At 42.2% G+C, this 20,465-nt stretch overlaps 1 protein-coding gene across 2 annotated transcripts in view; it reads left to right on the top strand.

Annotated features, from left to right (window-relative positions):
* Positions 1 to 837: 837 nt before the first annotated feature.
* LOC124615460 (potassium/sodium hyperpolarization-activated cyclic nucleotide-gated channel 2-like) overlaps positions 838 to 20,465 on the top strand; it is a 287,867-nt gene continuing 268,239 nt past the window's right edge. For both annotated transcript variants that reach the window (XM_047143365.1, XM_047143366.1), the window contains exon 1: positions 838 to 1,002. In XM_047143365.1, coding sequence (XP_046999321.1) covers positions 858 to 1,002 — 145 coding nt within the window. In that variant the 5' untranslated portion in view covers positions 838 to 857. The remainder of the gene's footprint in view (positions 1,003 to 20,465) is intronic.

Raw genomic sequence — 20,465 nt, forward strand, 5'->3', positions numbered from 1 at the left:
GCAGAGGGTACCGCGTACCACTACTTGTCATTTCCCCTCCTGTTCCACTCGCAAACAGAGCGAGGGAAAAACGACTGTCTTTACGCCTCCGTGTGAACCCTAATTTCTCGTATTTTATCTTCGTGGTCTTTACGCGCGATGTATATTGGTGGGAGCAGTATCGTTCGGCAGTCAACTTCAAATGCCGGTTCTCTAAATTTTCTCAGTAGTGTATCCCGAAAAGAACGCCGCCTTCCCTCCAGGGATTCCTATTTGACTTCCCGAAGCATCTCCATAACACTTACGTTTTGCTCGAACCTACGGGTAACAAATCTAACAACCCTCCTCTGCAATTGCGGTCAAAAGAAATTTGTGGCATAATTTGACCAAAGGAAGGGATCGGTTGATGGGATAGGGAATCACCAGTTTAGCACTAACGTGTCAGTGGGGAAGAGAGGGGGGAGGGGTCAAAATTGAGGGGGACCACGAAACGAATACAGTGAGAACGATCAAATGTAAGTGGATTGCAGTAGTTATTTGGAGATAAACAGGCTTACACAGAATGGATTAGAAGTAGGACGTTGCATCAAACCAGCCTGCGGACTGAAGAGCAAGAAAAATAACAACAAAAGTGAAACAACATCGTTCTAAATGAAATTGGCATTTCACGCATAACTGTAGTGTACTGCCTTGGCCAGACATTTCTGTAAGATTATGCTCCGGCAGAAGCTGATTGCTCGTCTGAGTTAAAATTGAGACCTTTTTTCAATATTCCGTGGAAAATTAGATATCTGTCATGTTTGTTGTATTACGGCGTGCCCCGCCACCCTCTAACGGAGGCGCCTCTGCCGTGTTGCAGGTTTTACTGGGACCTGTGCATGCTGCTGCTGCTCGTCGCCAACCTCATCATCCTGCCCGTCGCCATCTCGTTCTTTAACGACGACCTGAGCACGCGATGGATCGCCTTCAACTGCCTCTCCGACACCATCTTCCTCATAGACATCGTCGTCAATTTCCGCACCGGTGAGTACACACATACGCGCTGCCGCCGAGATAGCAATCTGCCATTTCTTCCGCTCGCTGAGCTCGTCAGTAGAAACGCACGTCAGCAGGAAAAGCCGTTTCGTGCGTGCGTTAAATGCGTTTTGTCCCGTTAACCTCTTCCAGATGGTTGCTTGCAAGGGAAGCTCCCCATCGCAGATCCCTTAGATTTATTGGTAAGAAGTCCCAGTGGACAGCCAGGCAAAAACTGAGCATAGATCGAGCATGAAAACAGGGAGAAGGGTACTAAATTGTGAAAAAAAGCAACATGGCAACAGCGAACGGTCCAATCATAACAGGTGTAATATTGAGGGATGCTAATCAGCAGCGTGGTCGCGCTTTTAGAAATCTAAAGCGGACGAGCCGGGTTCGAAACTCCCTCGAGCCATTTATTTTTATTTTTTTCCGCAACCTGTCCATCCGGTCATTGAAATGTTTGTTCTCTTTCTGTAGTCTTGGCACCTGTCATACTATACATTGGCTGTAGAATATGAGTCGTGTGGTAAGAACACGTTACCGTCGCAATTAAATGAGATGAATAGTGTGAGCAGGCTAGATACCACATAGACGTCTCACAGAAATGAGAACAAATAAACTGGTATGAACTACGTCACAACAAAGGAATCTAAGAGTCAAAACTTACAAAACGGAACTTCAAAAACGTTCAAAACATATGTTTTGACAGAGCGCAATGAATCTGTATGATTGTGAAACTGTTGCGTTCATTTGTTGCAGCTTATGTGACAAACTATTGTGTTTTCATCATTTCATTGGCAGTGATCACATTCACATTCGTACGAACACCTAAATCGGGCAAGAAGGCATATGTCAGTCACTTTACCAGGTGTACAAATTAAGTGCGTCGGTAAGAGGTTCTTTTCATATGACACACGTACTCTCACTAGTGTCGTGTATGTATAGCACACCAGGCGTGTTTTCCGGTGGAGGATTCGGCTGACTTGTCACCTTGTCACCAAAAGATTGCGGTTGCCACTCGAAAGCCAGTTCCTTACGGCTGCTAATAGAGTAGTTGAGCAGAATCAACTGTCATTATAGCTCCGTTCCTTACACCTCGATGTTACAAACGGACGTTACACCACGACACAGACACAAATTTGAATTCATTGAATAGCGAAAACAAAATAATTGATGTGAGAGGCTTTGAACACTGCCCGCCCGCTTGGCAGTCCAATGCCGTGATCACATACGAATGGCGCCGTCGCTCTGGCATGCTGCCCTCTATTGCTCTTGGACCATTCAATGTTTCTATTTTGCTATTTTTTACAGTTCGATACACTTTCTTCCTGTTTTCATGTTTGACATGTGCTAAGTTTTTGACGGGCTCACTGGGCCTTCTTACCACTGAATCTGAGGGGGTGCGATAGGGAGTTTCCCTAGTTAGAAACCTCAACAGCTGTCAGTAAGTTTAATGCCATATGTTTCCACATAGCAGGTATACAACGGAAGATTTTCACGAAAGTTTCTATGCTATTCAAAAACCAGTCATCTCTCTGCTATCTGGATATACATCTCTGGTCTCTGAGTACAAACTACAGCAAGTCCGCAGATTTCTGTTGCCAGCTTCATCTGCCACCTTGTGGTGTTGCAAAACATTTCGATCGATCTTTGTGTGGTTAAAAATTATTTATCTAGTTCAGATTATAAATCTTATGTCATGGACTACAACAGTGACTGAAGCAGGAAATTGTCATTTCAGGTCGGAATTGCAACACTTCACCAGATGACATCTACGTAGCCACACAAATTGCTACTGTCACATAAATTACGAATTTCAGAACCTCTCGCGTGTTTTTTTTTTTCCCTGCAAATGATAACAAAATTTATTGCTCAGGAAATATTTCATGGGCTTCGTACCTTTATTGTTCGATTCATCCAGGCATTTGACGAGCGCTTCCAACCCTATTCCCGACATCCATTATATTTCAGCTTGTATATGAGTTTTCAAAACATGCCACCTCCAGCGACCATAAGTGCAGATCATTTTCCTGGAAGCTTGATATTTAATGGCCTGTTGAAGAAAATATATTGTTTCATTAGCAACACCTGCCTGTGACATTAAGTGGCAATGTAAATTCTAGTAGTCAGTGCATAACTTTAGATACGAAGTACATACAAATGTTATGCTGACAGATACCACTTTGGATCCGGCTAATTACAACTGACTTGTTGGTGTCCTTCGTGTTTCGCCTTTATTATTTCAAAGACGTCAAGAGTAGCGTAAAACGTATACAGTTTTGTTATTATACAGTTTTATTTTACATAATGGACATCGTCCGTTGAGATTATAAACAGTCCTGGCACTTTCTGATTTCCTATGACGTAGTAATAGTTTAAATTTCTACTACAAATTTAGTAGACGTTGCTCTATGTGTGTTCAAATCCAGTTCTAGTGCTATTCTCCGGCTTGTGACAGTTCGAAATTTTATTTGCACAGAATTACGAAACTAACACTTTTTTTTCATTTTATGTTTTGGAGTTCATTGGTGACAGTGGACTTTACTGCCAACTGTCGAATGTGTGCTTGTGATATCTCTGGCCAATGGGTGAGTGTGTGCTTGCATGTGTGTGTGTGTGTGTGTGTGTGTGTGTGTGTGTGTGTGTGTGTGTGTGTGTGAGAGAGAGAGAGAGAGAGAGAGAGAGAGAGAATTTGTTAATTTTAGTATGGTAACAAACTGGTACAGTGTTATTTTCTGTACATTATAATTTCTTTTATTAAGCTTACTAGACAGTTTATATTGATATATTTTTGGTCTTTTATCACTTTTTTTCTGCAGTGGATTTCTGGTTGTGGTAGTGTTCCTGCATTGATATAAGGTGTGGTTATTTATCTCGACGATTTTCATACCTTGTTCTAAGTTGGTAGGACGATTGTTAGCTGTGATTCACATGTGGAATGGTTTGTTTCATACTTGAACACCTAATGTGCTCTTTTCAAGATGTTTTAAAATTTCTGCATGTGATCCTTATATAAGCTGTACCACAACTTTGACATTGAAGTTTGTTTATTCGTAATCCCTGGAATTTGTCCTCCTTGACTGTTGCTGGCTTAATTTTGTTTGGAGAGTTTGCGCAGTTTTATCTCTACATCTACACAGATACTCTGCAAATCACATTTAAGTGCCTGGCATAGGGTTCATCGAACTACCTTCACAATTCTCTCTTATTCCAATCTCGTATAGCGCGCGAAAAGAACAAACATCTTTCCGTACGAGCTCTGATTTCCCTTATCTTTCCGTACGAGCTCTGATTTCCTTTATTTTATCATGGTGATCGTTTCTCGCTATGTAGATTGGCGTCATCAAAATATTTTCGCATTCGGAGGAAAAAGTTGGTGATCGAAATTTCTTGAGAAGATCCCGCCGCAACGAGATGTGGAGGCCCTGTTTCTCTATTATGTTTACCATTCTGTGTGTCAATTTACATGTGTAATTCACAGTGTGCTATGTATTTTGTTTCTGCGTGGTATTGTCATCGTGTATGTGTGTTGCGCGTATTTGTGGGTTTGGGACTTGTGTGTTTTCCTGTAATCTGGATATATTGGACGCGTCGTGTTTGGTTTGTATTTGTGTTTTAATTTTTTAGTCAAAGGAACGGTAAGGTTAAAAAAAAGAAAACTGTAAACAACATGAAGAAAATGAGTGTTCGTTTCCTAATGCTATGTAAATAATATTTCTGACAGTAGCAAGCAGAAGAATAACATTAAACCGGAACACGGGCACATACCGAACATTCACAAAATTTGTGAGTAAAAAGTTAAACTATTATTGCGTCGTAGAAAATCAGGAAGGGCCAGAATACAGTACAAAATTACAACAGTATATAAAAAAATATATATCTTTCGGGCCACTGATGATGCTTTTCGAATAATAAAGACTAAGATGAATGCCACGAAAAGTTTGTTTTATTCAGGTGCTATTAGACGGATCCAAAGTAATAATTATCGACATAATATTACACGCAACAGAGGCAACAAAAGTTACAGCTGTAAAAGTGTATTTAAGTTTAAATTGAAATGACCCTTACTCATTTTAATATGATTTATTCGAAATAAGTACTTGCTTTGTTAATACATAATATTTTACCGTATCACTAGTCAGTTTCACATACGATTTCAACTTTATTCAAGAAAGATTGAATTGTTTACATCTCTTTATTTTAAGAATGACTGGTATTTAAGCGGTTTGTTCTTATAGAACCTAATTGATTGAATTCTGCTGCATGTTGTGTAGTACTTTTGCACCACAATGGAATGCATGAGTAAAATATAAGTGAAATAACGCGAAATCAATTTTCTGATCACCCTGAAATACTAGGGTCAAACGAGATTTTTGAAAAGATGAAGCAGAATTATCACCGTTATTAGGGATCTAGTCTTGAGAAATAGTGCAAATAATGGTGATAATTCATGCACAACCTTCTTGAATGAAGTTGACATTGTTTGCTCATTTTGTTCTTCTCCAGAAAAATGCTACTAACAATGTGCTAGGCTAATCTGGGCGGAGAATCGGGCATGATTTTCTTTTGCTTTCTAGTGATACTTCGTGGCCGCCATATTGTAGATGAGCAAAATACGAAATATGAGGGTTTTTGGCTGGTACGCTTAGGCAGCTGGAGTTTGATATCCTGTTTCGATAGAGATCACTGGTAAAAACGTATGAAATATTGCAGGAAATCACAGATGAAATAATATTTAATTGGTGTAACTGTAGTAAACAAACCATATAAAGGAGAGTTCTGACACACTCCTTGCATAAGGAATGCGTCAGAGCTCTGCATTACAACCAATAAAGTTAAAACATCTTCTGTTACTGGCGTGTTTTGTAAAAAAAAATCCTTACGATGAGTCGTGAAATCTTCAAGATGATGTTACAAATAATTTCACGTGATACTTCAAGATACACCCCATGCGAAACAGAATGAAGGACTTAAAAGCAAAATACACGTATCGCTTCTGCACAGAGTGGATGTTCAGTCTATCAATAAATTTATACTCTCAAAGAATTTTCGCTGATTGGCTTGGAACGTGATACGAAAAGTTTATCCACCAACTGCTCGCTATTAAGCAATCATCTGTTACTTTATTGGAGATGTAATGTCTCCAGGGCCATGCCGAGAAATTTGTATGTGAAAAGTAAAGATACCGATCCATTTCATAAGTTATGACAAGTGTAGTGTAGTGCAGAAGGGGATGAATAACCTAACTCGGAAAACGAAAACCATGAGTAATATAACAACTGTTAGGAAAACCGCTTACATTGTTATTAGGCTGATGTTCAATATCTTTTCTTTTTACGTTGCTCCAGGAACTGACACAAATGCTATTGCACCTCCTGAGATTTATGTATTTCAGCAACTGCGACCACCCTAGCAAAGAGTAGAGTTCCTTTTGTCTATCGGCAAATGATGTTCGAGTTAACCCTGGAACCAGCACATCACAAACTATCTGTTATTTTCTTGACTGTGGCGTTCTGCCTTGAGGGTGAAGATGAAATAGGACAATTATACTTTTTTGTCAACAGCGTGGATTGTGGTGTAATGGATACATGTTTGTAGATGCTGCACCGTGACGTAAACAGCTATTACGGTAGTTAATGTAAAAAACCGAACTAAATTATCTTTCTCCGCAACGAATCTTTACAGCCCAGAAATCACATTCGTAACCATGTGAATGACCCCTCATAGTTTTCCACAAATTCCCCTAAATATTACTGAACTTTCGTTGAATAATGTGTTTACAGTTTTCTAACAAAATATTTATACGTTACAGAAGTTTTAAAACTAACTGGCTTTTGTATTTTGTACACAGTAATCATGTAGTTCCAAACAGTTTTTAACGTTTCAGCATGTCTGTGTTGATTTTGACACATAACTATGTTGTTAGAAACCTAAATATACATTACTGCATGTAACTGTAAGTATGCTTCAAGCACATCTGATGTTTCAGATTTGTTGTAAGCAAACCATCTTATGCCCACACCCACTAGCTATTAATCACCTCTCTCCCTCCCTCCCTCTCTCTCTCTCTCTCTCTCTCTCTCTCTCTCTCTCTCTCTCTCTCTCTCTCTCTCCGCGCGCACGTGTGTGTAGCTTTGCATCTTCTATTACGCATAATGTATAATGGAGTTTCGATCGAGTGTAAACGAATGTAGTGTGTAGTGAAAGTTACAGAGTTGAGAAGCGATAAAAATAGCGACTTCCTCTTGTATTCTTGCAGGGTTTTAATAGTGGAAACTTATTTTTCTAAGCAGAACATGCTGAAATGCTTTGACATTGTTGGGAGATAATCTGTAAATTTCATAAATTCTTCCCGAAAATTTTAGGAGTACTCTAGAAATCCTAGGAATGTTTTAGAACTTACTCTGATGTTCTGGAATAGGGCATGTGAATGCTTTCGGAGGTTTTTGAATGATCTTCAGGGCTTAGAACTGGGAATATTTAATGATATGTTCTATAAGTTTCCATGTTTGAGAGTACATTAGGTGATACTCTTTTCGATTAGGTCAACAATAAAAGAAACTTCAGAGTGACTATTTAAGTGAGATTTTCAGTGAACAAATATTTAAATGCTATTTAGTGAGTGAGTGACATGCACTACTCAGTACACAAACAGAAGAGATTATTTACGCAGTTACAAGTGAAGAAAAGAGAGAGGCGCGAAGAAATGAAGAACAAGAAGGAGAAAGACGACTTCTCAGAGACCGGAAATATCGTAAACGAATGAGAGTGGGTCAGATAGTTTATTTTGTTGGCACTTAATGTGTCAGAAAAAAGAAAAAAAAAAGTTATTTTCCATCTACACAAAAACATGTAAGATTTGGCGAATGGCTTAGGTTGTGTTCCAGACGTCACAAAATATTCGAAAAGCTGAGAAACCTAGTAATTATTAGTTTCTCCGTGTTCGGTGGGAACCGATTTCGTAGTTGGATGTTCAGTTTACGAAAAACAGCTTGCGACGTTAGGATGTCGGCCCACATCACATCGTCGAAATCTCTACACTTGCCAGTATACCTATAAGACGGTACCAATGAGCTTCTTAAGTAGACTGGAGGCCTGGCACTTGCATATCGAGGCACGTAAAACTACCTAAGCCTACACCACAAATGGGACATCATTTGAGCACCTAGTCAATCTTGAATTAGTCATTCTGTGGATCCTCAAGCACCTTGGAAGCCTGAGGTCTCAAAGTGACACACGTTCAGATAGGGAATAATTTTCCTCGACGTAGAACTTTTTTTTTTGTCTCAAAGGTTGTGAATTTCTTTGAATGGTAGATGTTCATTCCGGCTTTATCGACGAAATGCTGTAACAAGTTGGCATGGTATGGGAAGACGAGAATTTGCATTCTTAATGCTGAATTGCGATGACGGCGACGGAACTGCCTATTTAAACTTACTTTCGGGAAAATAATAATTCAAACAAAATAATTCTAAACACCTTTTATTCGATATCAAGATAATGTGTCTTCTGTCGCGTTCGATTTTCAAGATATTACATTGTAGTTCTGGAACACAGAACCGACCTTTTAAGGCTTTCAGGGCAGACCAACATGATAAATAAATTTCATCAAATGCAGGTCTTTTTTTAGCAAATACACAATGTGTCTGAGCTAAAACTGTTGTGGTACTGTTCGTTATGGAAATATGACGAGTTCTTTGGTGTATAAACTGGTAAAAATATTCAGAAACATTTACAGAGCGATCCCAGCCACTAACATTTTTCTAGTTTAAAACAAGGTGCAGTTAGCGTTATCTCGCGATCAATTAACATGTGTTAATTGGCAGTGAATTATAAATGCTGACCGCAGGTGCTGCATTAGCGATAAATGATGGAATATAATTAGTTCTTCTCCCCCCCCCTCCTCTCTCTCTCTCTCTCTCTCTCTCTCTCTCTCTCTAATGTCACATGAACAAGCGGCAAACGAATTTTGTTGTCAGTACAAGAAAAACAACAATCTTGCCTTTACACAGTGCAGATACGAACCTTAATACACAACAGAAATATCGGGTGATCAAAAGTCAGTATAAATTTGGAAGCTTAATAAACCACGGAATAATGTAGATAGAGAGGTAAAAATTGGCACACATGCTTGGAATGACATGGGGTTTTATTAGAACAAAAAAAAAAAAAAACACCCCATATTGCTAGATGCGTGAAAGATCTCTTGCGCGCGACGTTTGGTGATTATCGTGTGCTCAGCCGCCACTTTCGTCATGCTTGGCCTCCCAGGTCCCCAGACCTCAGTCCGTGCGATTATTGGCTTTGGGGTTACCTGAAGTCGCAAGTGTATCGTGATCGACCGACATCTCTAGGGATGCTGAAAGACAATATCCGACGCCAATGCCTCACCATAACTCCGGACATGCTTTACAGTGCTGTTCGCAACATTATTCCTCGACTACAGCTGTTGTTGAGGAATGATGGTGGACATATTGAGCATTTCCTGTAAAGAACATCATCTTTGCTTTGTCTTACTTTGTTATGCTAATTATTGCTATCCAGATCAGATGAAGCGCCGCGCCATCTCTCGGACATTTTTTGAAATTTTGTATTTTTTTTGGTTCTAATAAAACCCCATGTCATTCCAAGCATGTGTGTCAATTTGTACCTCTCTATCTACATTATTCCGTGATTTATTCAGTTTTCAAATTTATACTGACTTTTTGATCACCCGGTACATCGAATAAAAAGAAAGCGGTCATCTTATTTCACTAGTCTATTTTCCGTCCCTATTTCAACCCGTACATAGTTTCACAACAAACAGCCTTTTCTTAGAACGGAATTTTTAAGGTAAAAATATTCTTTAAATTCATGTAAGAAACTTTAAATTCCTTAGGTTTTAATCTTTACTGAACTGAAACATTTTTAGAGAATTTAACGACTGTTGCACACCTATGTTTCGTTTCAAAATATGTGTGGTTGGTTGGTTTGGGGAAGGAGACCAGACAGCGTGGTCATCGGTCTCATCGGATTAGGGAAGGATGGGGAAGGAAGGCGGCCGTGCCCTTTCAGAGGAACCATCCCGGCATTTGCCTGGAGCGATTTAGGGAAATCACGGAAAACCTAAATCAGGATGGCCGGACGCGGGATTGAACCGTCGTCCTTCCGAATGCGAGTCCAGTGTGTAACCACTGCGCCACCTCGCTCGGTCAAAATATGTGTGAACTCCAGTCCACTCACAAAGCTGAGGCGCCTTCAATTCGAATCTCCCTCGTTTGCTGAGAATTTCAGTTCATTTATGACGGCGTCAGAGCTTTCAGAGTGTTTGCAACCAACTCTACGTCACTGCAGACAGGTTTCAATCAGTACAGTGTTCACCATTTTGAGGATCTTTTAACGTGGAAATAAGTCTCAATGGAAGGACGGGAACCTAAACCGATAGTGCGCAGTTAAGTGAAGAGCTGGCTCGTTCTTAATTCATGATTACTCTCCACTCGTATTTTATGTAAAAGACATAAATCCAACGACCGTCGTCGTTTGGATCATTAATGACAGATTGCTGCTGGAATTTGAGCTGCAATTCGTGGAATTTTGAGTCAACACGACTATTTTAAATTCACAAAAGTGTCACAGCTGTCTGGTGAATCGTGGCACTTAATGCAATAGCATTAACACAGTATTACCAATTGTAAAAAGTAGCGTCCCTTCCGTTTTCATTAGAATTGTGCATGTACTCTCGAAAAAACATTCGTGCTTTTAAATTCTCTCTTCTAGGTGCGGGAAGTACACATTGGAACCTCTTTCATCCGTCCCTCATTAAACTGGATTTCTGCTTCATTCGAATCGTTGTTTTTGGAAGTATTGTGACTGTACAGTATTTAATACTCCGGGAATAATAGTGGAAACAGTAGATGACGACCATCATTAAGTTTAAATTCAGCTAACCGCCTTACACGAATCCTGGGACTTTGTCTGTTAACAAGTTAACACTGTGTTCCACAGTACTCCAATATCGCTGTTTGTTGCAAGTGTAAAATGACTTGAAAAAGGTAGAAGCTGGCAGCATCCATAGACAAAAATGCACTAGCCCAACCGTTGTTGAGTCCACTGACACAGTTTGCGCACGGATTATGGAAACTGGTTCAAATGGTTCAAATGGCTCTGAGCACTATGGGACTAAACTGCTGAGGCCATTAGTCCCCTAGAACTTAGAACTAGTTAAACCTAACTAACCTACGGACATCACAAACATCCATGCCAGAGGCAGGATTCGAACCTGCGACCGTAGCGGTCTTTCGGTTCCAGACTGCAGCGCCTTTAACCGCACGGCCACTTCGGCCGGCTGGAAACTGGTGGCAGCAAATCGTCGAAGTTCGTTGAAACCCGGCCGTTGTGGCCGAGCGATTCTAGGCGCTTCAGTCTGGAACCGCGTGACCGCTACGGTCGCAGGTTCGAATCCTGCCTCGGGCATGGATGTGTATGATGTCCTTAGGTTAGTTAGGTTTACGTAGTTCTAAGTCTAGGGGACTGATGACCTCAGATGTTGAGTCCCATAGTGCTCAGAACCATTTGGACCAAGTTCGTTGAAGTATTTTCAAACATACAAGGATGCTCATACATAGATGTTAATGATTTCAATGACGGTATGATGTTTGACGAGAAAATTATCGCCGTTTTTCATCTGCAGACGATGATGATAATGATGACGGACTAGCTGCCGAAGCTGGCGCTCAGTTTGAAAACGTTATGACCCACAAAGAGATAAGGAAATAATGGTTAATTTACAACACCAGATAGAATAGTGATGGTGAAATGCCTGCTTCGTCATGCTGCACATAAACGAAAAACGTATCCCTCTCAAAATAAACTTGCTGATTGTTTCAGCTTTTTTCAGTGTTTTTTTTTTAATTTCCTGTCACAATATGTGAAAATAAATATACTGTTTGTTCTTATGGCATTTAATCAATGTTATTCCAATTTTTTTCTGAATCTGTGGGTTGTCTGGATTTTCGATAACCTGGCTGATCTACGATTCCATTTATTCGAGATAAGCAAGGCTCGACTACAACTCCAATTTCCACAATTTTGCGAAGACAAAGAAACATAAATATAAAATGACACTTGGTAAAATTTTACCGGCCAATTTTTTTTATTTTTACTACTCTATGTTGCCGATCTCTAAATCCCATTCGCACTGGCCGGCCGCTGTGACCCAGCGGTACTAGGCGCTTCAGTCCGGAACCGCGTTGCTCCTACGGTCGCAGGTTCGAATCCTGGCTCGGGCATGGATGTGTGTGATGTCCTTAGGTTAGTTAGGTTTAAGTAGTTCTAAGTCTAGGGGACAGATGACCTTATATGTTAAGTCCCATAGTTCTTAGAGCCATTTGAGCCATTCGCACTGCTTAGCATACCATTAAACTCGTAGACTATTTTTGCACCACTCGAAGTCTTTAAACAAGACAGTCCATCCCACTTACTGACATCTTATTGCGCTGTATGGGAGAACATTTACATTAGTTTCATACCGGGCGTCGCCTAGCAATATTATGAACAACAATACGAAGTTAATGATGTTTTGAAATCGTTGATATGTAAGTTTTCATGCAGGTTAAATTCATTTCACTTATGATCTACCCGGAGTCCTCCGATGGGTCGTCTGGAAGAGCGTTGCTAGCATCGCGCGAATCTCGATAAGGGTGCAGATAACTTCGCTTGACATTGGAGTCGCTTAGCGCCACTCGCGGAGCAGTGCGGCAGAACGGGAGCAGCGTGCAGACGCAGCTATCGGCGTGCCGTTTGTCCGTGCTGCCGCCGCCATTACGCGCTGATGTAAATTCATTGGCCGGCTGGCTTTACGGCGTGTTTTACGCGCGGGCAGAGCGCCAGACAGGGCCAGGTGGCGGGGCAGCCCTTTGCCATCTCCCTCACACTCTTTCGCGGCCTGCTCTCTCTCTCTCTCTCTCTCTCTCTCTCTCTCTCTCTGTTTCCGAGCCCGATACGCAGGACACACGACTTCCGCGGCCAACGCCGGCCCTCGGAAGCCGCTAACGGCTGCGCCCGCCGCTTCACCACGAGTCTAAGCCCTCTGATCCGCTCTCCGCAACAACATCCTTGCTTCCAAACAGCGCACAACTTGCCACTGCGCCTTCGTTCGCGTTTTTATCGCCTTTTCAATTTACCGCAGCTCTCTTTGTTTCTTTCTCTTCGCTACCGTGCTGTGTTTCTTTCTCTCAGTCAACGATAATCTCTGTGCTCACCCCCTCCTACGCAACAGAGGCACGGCGAGTTCACTAACGTCCTCAGTTCCTGTTAGACCTCTTTTGTTAAACCCTTTAGCGGTCTTTAAGTGTTTCTCCGTCCGTCGGAAAAACAATTTGCATAAATTATGCACATCGCCTGGATTTCGGCTGGTAGCCGGGTTTTCTATACCTACTGGTGTCCGCCCCATTAGCTGGCCTACTACATAGCACAGGTTCTCCCTATTCCATCATTGGTGCCAAACACGATCATATCCACCTTAGCAAAGTTTTTGTGAAAAGGGGAATTGTTTCGAGTGCCGGTTAAGACAGCACTTTTGGATCCAGTCAATGGCGGAATGGGACTTATCGACATCAAGTCTAAAGCGATGGCATTGTATGTCAAATGAACATGGTCCAAGATGCTACTCTAGGCGGATGTAAAATGAATGTGCGCAACGGAAAATAATAAACGCTAAAGGAAGATTTGTCCTTGTCGGACTACCCCCTAAGCAGATCTTAGGATCTCTTAACTCTCTAAATTACAATCTAAACATAAACGAATAATGAAGACAACTAATCCTGCTAAATGATAAACGTTGTTCCTGCTTATATATATATATATATATATATATATATATATAAATATATATATATTGTAGATTTAAAAAAGCTTTAGATTACAAAGTTTACATTTCCTAAGTAAAATTACTAATCAGTTGCCCAACTCTGCCCCTTATTATGACTGCGCAGTCTAATAGCAATAACGCAAAATGACTGACAACATCTACATACTGAACACTAGAAGACACTACTTTCAAAGATAATTTACGGTAGCGTGGAACCTCAGTGGAAATAAACTAACGTGATCAAAGCTCTTTAGCTTTTATAGCCCTAGTAAGCCGAAGCAATTTGCGATATCACCGTACGTACTGCGTCCGGTGCGTCGAAGTGATGGTTCTCGTACTCGTCTGCGACGATGGAAGAACTCCAGCCACAAGTAAACTCTTTCAAACACTAGGACGGCAGAAGACGGTCCTCTGACTAATATACTCTAATACTGTCTTCTCCTCTCTGTGTTCTATAGACGAGAAACACAAACTCCCAGCTACATGGACGGAGTTCAGATAACGTCTCAACGTACGTATAGTTACATGCAGTGCTGTCAATTACTGAACGCTGCGTATTCAACGACGACTTCCAGACCGGAGGTGAAGTCCAGAATCGTATAGGTTCGCAACACTACAGTGCCTAACTGTTCTACCTACAATCTCTCCTGAGAGCAAGGACAGCAAGTCCGTCTGTATCAAGAAAGCTGATATCGAGCGACCGTCATACACGGGCGCTCATAACGGAAGACCTCGTCTCTCCATCGCTGGCTTTCCAGCAAGGCTTGCCTCCACACCATCGTAATTCCGTAAACGAATCATATTCCCGAAATCACGGAATATTCTCCCTCTCTACAGATTCTTCCGAACGCCGACCAACCATATTTTAATCTTTTGTCGTCCAACGCGGAAAGTTTGTGAAGAAAAGCCCATACTCGTACAATGGTACGCTTCTGAGCAAATATCCTCCGAAATAACCCAGCCTGCTTGGTTTGCGAGGTGCCGCTTCTTCGTTCCTCTCACCTACGTCGAAGATTTGCAAAGTTCGGAAGTATTATCCGGTTATCCTTCCGGCCCTACTACAATAGCGGCCGGCCGTCACCCTATTGTGCTCCAGAGTTCAGGTGCCACGACGTCCGTCTAGCTACTTCCTGTGTTTAAGCAGGACCAACACCTGTGCGGGCCTTCCACCCAGAGCTTGAGTTCTGCCTGCCGTTTCATCTCCACTGGCATTCCAACCTCTACTAGTATAGGCAATCATTCATTACGCCGTTTGTATAATAAAGACACTCCGCCACCTTCCATGCAAAAAGCGTTGACAATTATTTACAAGACGTACGTGAAAATGTCAGTCTCCTTTATATATTCATATATACGATGTACACCCTATCACATGGTACCTAATTGTGTTTGTAGATCACGGCAAAGTATGTGGATGAGTTCTTGTAAGGTGCGAAATTGAAGCCACCTTACAATGGAGCATATTGTGTAACGATCCAGGGTGCATTACAGCAAAACTATACGACATTGTCAGGCACGAAAGCGTAGAGCCGCCGATAAATATACCAAAAATAAGTTTTAAACTAAAACATATTCGGAAGTATTATCTTGAACTAAGCTATCTCAGCAAAAAGCTTTTAAACTCCTAAAATGTCACAGCAAAGGCGATTTTAGCTGAAAGACGGAAACATGAAAGGAAAAATAACATAGAAACTCAATATGCTGGAATAGCATGGAATGTGGTCTGGAAAAACATCATTAGTATTGTTCTTTTGTCTGACGTGAGAACAGCATGGTGCAAGGTAGTCAGTAACATCACCAGCACTAATGAGTGTCTCTTTGCTATCGGTTTAAACAACACTAACCTCTGCACAAAATGCAACCTTGTTGATAGTATGCCTCATCGATACACATGTGGAGATCGGCTTATCATCTGGAGGTGGACCAGGGAGAAAATTGCCCATATAACAAGAACTTCAGCAAACAATATACCGACTAACATTTTCTCCAGACCAGAAGAAAGTTACTACTCTCAGGCAAAAAATAATGCAGTGATTTGGTTAACGGGCAAATATACAAGTTATATTTTTAACAATATTGGGAGCGATGAACATATTGAATACAAGATGTATATGGAAAATGAATTCGAGAAAACACTTAAGTATCAGAATCACAATGACAAATATGTTAACATGCTCCGAATTGCCTTCAACAGAATGGGCAAAGGTTAGGAACACATTGGATTCCTCGTGGAGACGGGATGGGTTGGGTCACGTTTCCGACCCTAACCTCACGTGTAAGTCACACATGAAAAATAAATCAGTACTACTGCTGATGCAGGAATATGACGGCAAACTTCTGGTGTCTGTTATAAAGGAAGATCTTGAACTCCCTAAGGATGCGTTGAGAAGGCTGGATCTGACAGAAATAACAAGGCAGTGAAAGACTTTGCGATGTCGCTGTTCGGGACTGCTCTTCTGTCCACGTATTTACCCTGGAAGGAACACACATCAAGGATTTACTGAATGAGTAATTTGGGTCTGGAAAATGATGATGAGGAACCTCAGGCTGCAGAAGAAGAAAATGTGCATGATGAACTGCCACCAGTTGAAGGTGACAGTGAAGATACTAAATGTGTGCTACTGCTAAAGACTGAATGTTGTTGTGGTCTTCAGCCCTGAGACTGGTTTGTTGCAGCTCTCCATGCTACTCTATCCTGTGCAAGCTGCTTCATCTCCCAATACGTACTGCAGCCTACATCCTTCTCACTTTGCTTAGTGTATTCATCTCTTGGTCTCCCTCTACTGTTTTTACCCTCCACGCTGCCCTCCAATACTAAATTGGTGATCCCTTGATGCCTCAGAACATGTCCTACCAACCGATCCCTTCTTCTAGTCAAGTTGTGCCACAAAATCCTCTTCTCCCCAATTCTATTCAATACCTCCTCATTAGTTATGTGATCTACCCATCTAATCTTCAGCATTCTTCTGTAGCACCACATTTCAAAAGCTTCTACTCTCTTCTTGTCCTAACTATTTATCGTCCATGTTATCATTCCTCATTCTATGAATGCTGTAATTTATGATTGCAATTATCTGTCACCTTATTTATGTCACTTAATTGTAAGCTAGCCATTTTTGCTTCTGTTTTTGTGAAAAAAACCCCATGACCCATGGACCTTGCCATTGGTGGGGAGGCTTGCGTGCCTCAGCGATACAGATAGCCGTACCGTAGGTGCAACCACAACGGAGGGATATCTGTTGAGAGGCCAGACAAACATGTGGTTCCTGAAGAGGGGCAGGAGCCTTTCCAGTAGTTGCAAGGGCAACAGTCTGGATGATTGACTGATCTGGCCTTGTAACACTAACCAAAACGGCCTTGCTGTGCTGGTACTGCGAACGGCTGAAAGCAAGGGGAAACTACGGCCGTAATTTTTCCCGAGGGCATGCAGCTTTACTGCACCACCTCGCTCGGTAAAGTATAGAAGCGAAAGCAGAAAGGTGGAAGGAGTATACAGAGGGTCTATACAAGGGCGATGTATTTGAGGACAATATGATGGAAATGGAATAGGATGTAGATGAAAATGAAATGGGAGATATAATACTGCGTGAAGAATTTGCGGACTCTTTACAGACGAATGGAAAAACTGGTAGAAGCCGACTTCGGGGAAGATCAGTTTGGATTCCGTAGAAATGTTGGAACACGTGAGGCAATACTGACCCTACGACTTATCTTAGAAGCTAGATTAAGGAAAGGCAAACCTACGTTTCTAGCATTTGTAGGCTTAGAGAAAGCTTTTGACAATGTTGACTGAAGGTGGTAGGGGTAAAATACAGGGAGCGAAAGGCTATTTACAATTTGTACAGAAACCAGATGGCAGTTATAAGAGTAGAGGGGCATGAAAGGGAAGCAGTGGTTTGGAAGGGAGTGAGATAGGGTTGTAGCCTCTCCCCGATGTTATTCAATCTGTATATTGAGCAAGCAGTGAAGGAAACAAAAGAAAAATTCGGAGTAGGTATTAAAATCCATGGAGAAGAAATAAAAACTTTGAGGTACGCCGATGACATTGTAATTCTGTCAGAGACAGCAACGGACTTGGAAGAGCAGTTGAATGGAATGGATAGTGTCTTGAAAGGAGGGTATAAGATGAACATCAACAACAGCAAAACGAGGATAATGGAATGTAGTCGAATTAAGTCGGGTGATGCTGAGGGAATTAGATTAGGAAATGAGACACTTAAAGAGATAAAGGAATTTTGCTATTTGGGGAGCAAAATAACTGATGATGGTCGAAGTAGAGAGGATATAAAATGTGGACTGGCAATGGCAAGGAAAGCGTTTCTGAAGAAGAGAAATTTATTAACATCGAGTATAGATTTAAGTGTCAGGAAGTCATTTCTGAAAGTATTTGTATGGAAGTGAAACATGGATGATAAATAGTTTGGACAAGAAGAGAATAGAGGCTTTTGAAATGTGGTGCTACAGAAGAATGCTGAAGATTAGATGGGTAGATCACATAACTAATGAGGAAGTATTGAATAGGATTGGGGAGAAGAGGAGTTTGTGGCACAACTTGACTAGAAGAAGGGATCGGTTGGTAGGACATGTTCTGAGGCATCAAAGGATCACCAATTTAGTATTGGAGGGCAGCGTGGAGGGTAAAAATCGTAAAGGGAGACCAAGAGATGAATACACTAAGCAGATTCAGAAGGATGTAGGTTGCAGTAGGTACTGGGAGATGAAGAAGCTTGCACAGGATAGAGTAGCATGGAGAGCTGCATCAAACCAGTCTCACGACTGAAGACCACAACAACAACATTTTGTGAAAGAAACGGTCAGCGCGTTGGAATGCCACGCACGGGGGCCCCGGCCGGCCGCGGTGGTCTCGCGGTTCTAGGCGCGCAGTCAGGAACCGTGCGACTGCTACGGTCGCAGGTTCGAATCCTGCCTCGGGCATGGATGTGTGTGATGTCCTTAGGTTAGTTAGGTTTAAGTAGTTCTAAGTTCTAGGGGATTGATGACCACAGCAGTTGAGTTCCATAGTGCTCAGAGCCACGGGGGCCCGGGTTCAATTCCCGGCTGGGGCGGGAGATTTTCTCCACTCAGGGACTGGGTATTGTGCTCTCCTCATCATCATTTTCATCCCCATTGTCGACGCGCAAGCCGCCCAATCTGGCGTCGCACTCAATAAGACTTGCAGCTGGCGGCCGAACTTCCCGCCTGGGAACTCCCGGCTACTGACGCCGTACGCTCATTTCCATTTCCATATGCCTACTGGTGACGTTATCCAGCAGGTACAAAGTACATAAACTATATTTTGAAACATGGTATTTTCATGTAGATCACATGTATACGTATTTTATTAATTTATTTGTCTAATGTGATGAGACCGAGACAATCAAGTCTTCCGTAATTCTTTTAGGAAACAATCACCGGTTACAAGATTAATGACGAACATCTGGAACACGTTATACTGTTGAAAGTTTTAGGGTTAAACTAAGAACTGATTTGAAATTGGACGCCGGCCGCCGTGGCCGAGCGGTTCTAGGCGTTTCAATCCGGAACCGCGCGACTGCTACGGTCGCTGGTTCGAATCCTGCCTCGGGCATGGATGTATGTGTTGTCTTTAGGTTAGTTAGGTTTAAGTAGTTCTAAGTTCTAAGGGACTGATGACCTCAGATGTTACGTCCCATAATGCTCAGAGTCATTTGAACCATAGATAGCATCTTTGTTTTGCTGCTTTTCCTAGTCCGATCCAATTTGTACTTTCTCCTCTCACTTTAACTGAGGCTTTTTGATTATTCAGAAACAGTGAGTTTACAAGTCTCAGCTCGTCCCAAGCCACATTGTCAAATGCCTTTTCTAGATCGATGTAGCTCATATAGAGGTCTCTTCCTTTTTCAATAAACCTTTCTCCATATATTCGTAGGAGCCCCTAGATATACACTCCTGGAAATTGAAATAAGAACACCGTGAATTCATTGTCCCAGGAAGGGGAAACTTTATTGACACATTCCTGGGGTCAGATACATCACATGATCACACTGACACAACCACAGGCACATAGACACAGGCAACAGAGCATGCACAATGTCGGCACTAGTACAGTGTATATCCACCTTACGCAGCAATGCAGGCTGCTATTCTCCCATGGAGACGATCGTAGAGATGCTGGATGTAGTCCTGTGGAACGGCTTGCCATGCCATTTCCACCTGGCGCCTCAGTTGGACCAGCGTTCGTGCTGGACGTGCAGACCGCGTGAGACGACGCTTCATCCAGTCCTAAACATGCTCAATGGGGGACAGATCCGGAGATCTTGCTGGCCAGGGTAGTTGACTTACACCTTCTAGAGCACGTTGGGTGGCATGGGATACATGCGGACGTGCATTGTCCTGTTGGAACAGCAAGTTCCCTTGCCGGTCTAGGAATGGTAGAACGATGGGTTCGATGACGGTTTGGATGTACCGTGCACTATTCAGTGCCCCTCGACGATCACCAGTGGTGTACGGCCAGTGTAGGAGATCGCTCCCCACACCATGATGCCGGGTGTTGGCCCTGTGTGCCTCGGTCGTATCCAGTCCTGATTGTGGCGCTCACCTGCACGGCGCCAAACACCCATACGACCATCATTGGCACCAAGGC

This window comes from Schistocerca americana, chromosome 5 (assembly GCF_021461395.2).
Source record: "Schistocerca americana isolate TAMUIC-IGC-003095 chromosome 5, iqSchAmer2.1, whole genome shotgun sequence".
In the NCBI taxonomy this organism is placed as follows: Eukaryota; Metazoa; Arthropoda; class Insecta; order Orthoptera; family Acrididae; genus Schistocerca; species Schistocerca americana.